Source organism: Cebus imitator, unplaced genomic scaffold, assembly GCF_001604975.1.
Source record: "Cebus imitator isolate Cc_AM_T3 unplaced genomic scaffold, Cebus_imitator-1.0 Scaffold96, whole genome shotgun sequence".
Classification (NCBI taxonomy): Eukaryota; Metazoa; Chordata; class Mammalia; order Primates; family Cebidae; genus Cebus; species Cebus imitator.
Window position 1 is genome coordinate 2192191 of NW_016107411.1, and position 4503 is coordinate 2196693.

Sequence of the window (4503 nt, forward strand, 5' to 3'; positions counted from 1 at the left end):
TCCGTCTCAAAAAAAAAAAAATTGCAATTGTTATGTTCATATTGTATATAAAAATATACGGAAAAAGCAAAAAGCTGGGTGTGGTGGCTCATGCCTGTAATCCCAGCATTTTGGGAGGCCAAGAAGGGCGGATCACCTGAGGTCAAGAGTTAGAGACCAGCCTGCCCAACATGGCTAAATCCTGTCTCTACTAAAAATACAAAAGATGAGTCGGGCATGGTGGTGGGCACCTGTAATTCCAGCTACTCTGGAGGCTAAGGCAGGAGAATCGCTTGAACCGGGGAGGAGCAGGTTATAGTGAGCCGAGATCGCCCCACTGCGTGCCAGCCTGGGCAGCAAGCGAAACTCCATCTCAAAAAATAAAAATAAAAAATAAAAATAAAGAGCGTGGCCTGGGTGGGTGAAGGAGGGAAAGCAGGGGCTTAGACGCTGTCTGGGATTCAGGAGAGAAGATGACTGAGGAGGAGGTGGAGACTGTTCTGGCAGGACATGAGGACAGCAACGGCTGCATCAACTATGAGGGTGAGGGGCCAAAAGGAATGGGAGAGGGGCCGGGAGAGGAGGGAAGCCCAACGTCTTGCCGTGTGTGGGCGGGGGCACCCCTGGATTACCTAGAGTCAAATGTATTATCCAAAAGCCTGCTTCTGAAGCCCGTCTTGCCTCCTCTCTCTGCAGCCTTCCTGAAACACATCCTAAGCGTCTGAGTGCTGCAGGTAGGGCCCTCCCACCCCTTCAACCCGCCCTGAGGCAAGTCTCCTGCCCTTCTCACAGCCCGCATAGAAAAGCAGCGGAGTGCGTTCTGCTGTATGGTTCCTGCGCGAGCTCCACGCTTGGCAACTTTCGTTTTTTTCCACAGATCAGTGGGGCCCGAATACTGGGCCCCGCAGGCAGAAGCGCGTTCCAGCCACCAGGAGGCCACCTATTGTTTCAAAATAAAGACTCGGTTCCTCCCTTGGTTTCAGACTGCTGTTTTCTTCCTGGTGTGGGGAGCGGGGGAAACGGGGAGGGTACTAGGAGGAGGGGGAGGGTGCTAGGAGGAGAGGGAGGGAAGGGAGGGCTCTCTCCTCTTCCGATCCTCTGATCTTCCTGTTGTTGGGAGGTGCAGGTTCATTGCGCCCCACCCCCACCCCTACCCTCTAGAGTTTCTGCGCCCAGGTAGGCTGTAGAAAGGAACAGTAATGACGCCTACGTCATTACTAATGTAGCAATTATCTGCATAAACCCAGAACACGATTCCTATTGGCTGAGTCCGCTGAGGGTGACGTCATTGGGACGTACTAAGACTAGGGTTGGGCCGAGAGTCGGAGCCATTACTGCAGGAAAAGGTGCCGCAGAGCTGAGCAGTCAAGATGGTGGGGCCCAGGGCCTGGGAGATGGGCAGGATTGGGCGCGAGAGGCGGGAAGAAACGGGTGGGGGGCGAGAAGAAGGCAGGGGTAGGAGGCAAAGGGAACCTGAGGACCCGAAAGGTTGAAGGTGTGGTTGGAAAGCCCAGAGCTCTGTCCTGTGGGAAAGCGAGTCTGCAGCCTGAAGCAGGAACTTGTGGGTCAGAGTTAGTGGGGCTGGGATACAAACTCGAGGGATTGGCGTTCAGATGCTGACCACTCATCTCTTTTCTGAGCAGTGTGACTTCACCGAAGACCAGACCGCAGGTAGGTAATCTCTTGATCCCTACTGAGGTCACCCTTAGGGAGAGGGACATTCCCCCCAGCACCTATCCTCTAATCCTAACCTGTCATCTCTTCAGCATTCCCATGAAATTACCCCCTGGATTATTTTCTCTTCTTCTGGATCCTCCACTTCCTTTTCTCACTTTCTTCCTCCCTCCCCTTCCACTCTAGATCTGAGTCCCAAGCACTGGGTGAGTTTTAGGTGGTGTGGGTATGTGAAAAAACTTGGTCACCTAATGCCTGCCGTGTGTGGGGCTTGGGGAGGGTGTATAAAGCTGCCTGTGCTCCTTTGTCCCTTAATCAGCTACTTCTGTGTCTTTTCTCCTCCTGTGATAACTGTCCCCGCCCTCCCAACTTGCAGTTGTAAAGACTGTAGAGCAGTGACCTGATATTCTGTGCAGATGGGGACAGGACGGGGTAGTTTGCTAAGGATATGACTTTGTAGCGCTACTCTCTGGAATTTCTCTTTGTACTAGAGGGGTGGGAAGTGGCAGTTTGGGATGACCCTAGTCCCAGGCTGCTGCTCCCACTTCCTTATAAGGACAGGACTGAGACTGGGTGGTGGCAAATTCCTGCCCTGAAGTGTAGCAGCAGCAGCAGCAGCAGCAGCAGCAGAGATTGGCGGGCCTGCTGGAGGCAGAGGGGATGTGTGTAAATGGATGTTACCAGGCTGCCAAAGGGGGGAGGAAGGCTCTATATCGGACACCTGAGTTGGGAGGAAGAGAAATAGATCTCTCTTAAGTAGACTTTGGTGTACAGTTTGGTACAGATATCTGGTTTCCTCAGCATGATCAAAGTTGAATGGGCAGCAGAGCTCTGAGGTAGGGTTTGGGCTAACCCTCAAATCCTGTGTTGACATTCATCTGAATCCTTAGAGTTCAAGGAGGCCTTCCAGCTGTTTGACCGAACAGGTGATGGCAAGATCCTGTACAGCCAGTGTGGGGACGTGATGAGGGCCCTGGGCCAGAACCCCACCAACGCCGAGGTGCTCAAGGTCCTGGGGAACCCCAAGAGTGATGGTGAGGGGCCTCAAGAACAACTCCTCCGTGTGGTGGTGGGCCCAGTTCTTCAGCTAAGAGCTTTTCCCTTTATCTTCAAAGGCCCCAAACTCAAGCAAGTCTGGATTAACAAATCCGATGGATTTCCTTGCTTTTAGCGGGGAGTCATCTCTCTGTTCAGTAGAGGTCTCCATAATCCTGTCCAGAGAACTTGTGTCACTTCTCTGGCCTGACACTTCCACCTCCTTTATGGCAGAGATGAATGTGAAGGTGCTGGACTTTGAGCACTTTCTGCCCATGCTGCAGACAGTGGCCAAGAACAAGGACCAGGGCACCTATGAGGATTATGTCGAAGGACTTCGGGTTTTTGACAAGGAAGGAAATGGCACCGTCATGGGTGCTGAAATCAGGCATGTTCTTGTCACACTGGGTAAGGTTCTGTGTCCTTGTCCTTGAGCTGAGACAGCACCCTGAGATACCTTGTCACCCTGTCACCCAATTCCAAAAATGGTTTCTTTCCCCCTGCAGGTGAGAAGATGACAGAGGAAGAAGTAGAGATGCTGGTGGCAGGGCACGAGGACAGCAATGGTTGTATCAACTACGAAGGTAAGGGGTGAAATGGGCTTTCTCCTAGGAAGCAGCATATGGGGCAAGTCAAGTATAGTGTTTGGGGCCTTCCCTATCCCTGGACTTCGGCTCCAAAAAGCCAGGAAGCAAGGGGCACGGCCCTGCCTAGCCTAGCCCAGGAGTGGGAGGTCAAGGGGGTATGACAGGAAAGGAAGGAGTAATGTTGTAAAGGGTGGGTAAGGAATGAGAAGTAAAATAATGGAATGTCTGTTTCCCTACCACCTGACCCCCTCACCCCATGTCTGTGTCTTGTCTTCACCATGAATGTCTCTTCCTTCCTGCAGCGTTTGTGAGGCATATCCTGTCGGGGTGACGGGCCCATGGGGCGGGTACGGCTCCTCCCAGCCTCTCCTTTAGTTGATCTCCCCAGTGTTTCTTTTTTTCCCCAACCTGTGCTCTTTATCCCCTGCCCTTACTCTACTACCATCTGACTTCCTCCTGGCATGTTTCTGCATGGAGCTGACTAGGGAGGGGAGGGATTCCTCAAAAAGGAAGACAGCCTGGGGGTATGGTACCTCCATACTTCTAGAATGGGCCTTGAGGTTTTACTTATAGGGCCCTGAGAGCTGGTGTCTGGGAACTCTGACCAGCCTGTAAACCAGTCTTGCTTTAGGGTGATCTTCTGGCCCGGGAGCTTGGGTAGCTGGCATAGGCGGGTTTGAGTTGCCTGCCCCATTCTGCTGCTATAGCTGAACAGTCCTTTCCCCTTTCCTTGCTGGGCAGCTTGGAGGTACCCTAACCCAAAACTCTGTCCTCTCCTCCCGCCAGTGGCTGACAGTAGCTGTAGGTGTAGTTGAGAACTTTTCTGCCTCTGCTGTGTTCTTGCTGCTCAGGGTGGGGTGGGGGACTAACAGCTGGTGGGAGGGGAGCTAGGGTCAGGGAGAACTGGTCAGACTCAAGGTGGCTCCTCTGCATACCGACCCCAGGGTTGGTTGCTGTGGACATGTTCCCTCTTATGCTACCTTTGCAGTCGTGTCGTCCCCTGGCCCTTGGCGTACCCCTCCACAGCCCTGTTCTCTGGCTCATCCCACCTTTCCTTTCCACAGAGCTCGTCCGCATGGTGTTGAATGGCTGAGGACCTTCCCAGTCTCCCCAGAGTCCGTGCCTTTCCCTGTGTGAATTTTGTATCTAGCCTGAAGGCTCCCTAGGCTATCTTGTCTCAGCACCTTTCCCATCTTGTCTCTCTTGGATGATGTTTGCCATCAGCATT

At 53.1% G+C, this 4503-nt stretch overlaps 2 protein-coding genes across 5 annotated transcripts in view; both read left to right on the forward strand.

Moving 5' to 3' along the window:
- The window catches only part of MYL6B (myosin light chain 6B), a 5913-nt gene extending 4952 nt beyond the window's left edge, over positions 1-961 (forward strand). For all 3 annotated transcript variants that reach the window (XM_017536296.2, XM_017536297.2, XM_017536299.2), the window contains 3 exons: positions 445-522; positions 676-713; positions 857-961. In XM_017536296.2, the coding sequence (XP_017391785.1) occupies positions 445-522; positions 676-704 (107 nt within the window). In that variant the 3' untranslated portion in view covers positions 705-713; positions 857-961. The remainder of the gene's footprint in view (positions 1-444; positions 523-675; positions 714-856) is intronic.
- Positions 962-1222: 261 nt separating this feature from the next.
- On the forward strand, positions 1223-4503 carry MYL6 (myosin light chain 6). 2 transcript variants are annotated; one of them, XM_017536300.2, is made up of 7 exons: positions 1223-1352; positions 1623-1650; positions 2544-2687; positions 2923-3096; positions 3195-3272; positions 3578-3622; positions 4340-4503. In XM_017536300.2, exons 1-6 carry the CDS (start codon positions 1350-1352, stop codon positions 3604-3606), a joined length of 456 nt encoding a protein of 151 aa, XP_017391789.1. In that variant the 5' UTR covers positions 1223-1349; the 3' UTR covers positions 3607-3622; positions 4340-4503. The 2 variants fall into 2 exon arrangements, with proteins under 2 accessions (XP_017391789.1, XP_017391790.1); XM_017536301.2 differs by lacking the exon at positions 3578-3622.

Coding starts and splice junctions, on each gene's coding strand:
- MYL6 (XM_017536300.2), top strand. Junction 2,688..2,922: donor GGGGAACCCCAAGAGTGATG/GTGAGGGGCCTC, acceptor CCTTTATGGCAG/AGATGAATGTGAAGGTGCTG. Junction 3,097..3,194: donor GCATGTTCTTGTCACACTGG/GTAAGGTTCTGT, acceptor TTCCCCCTGCAG/GTGAGAAGATGACAGAGGAA.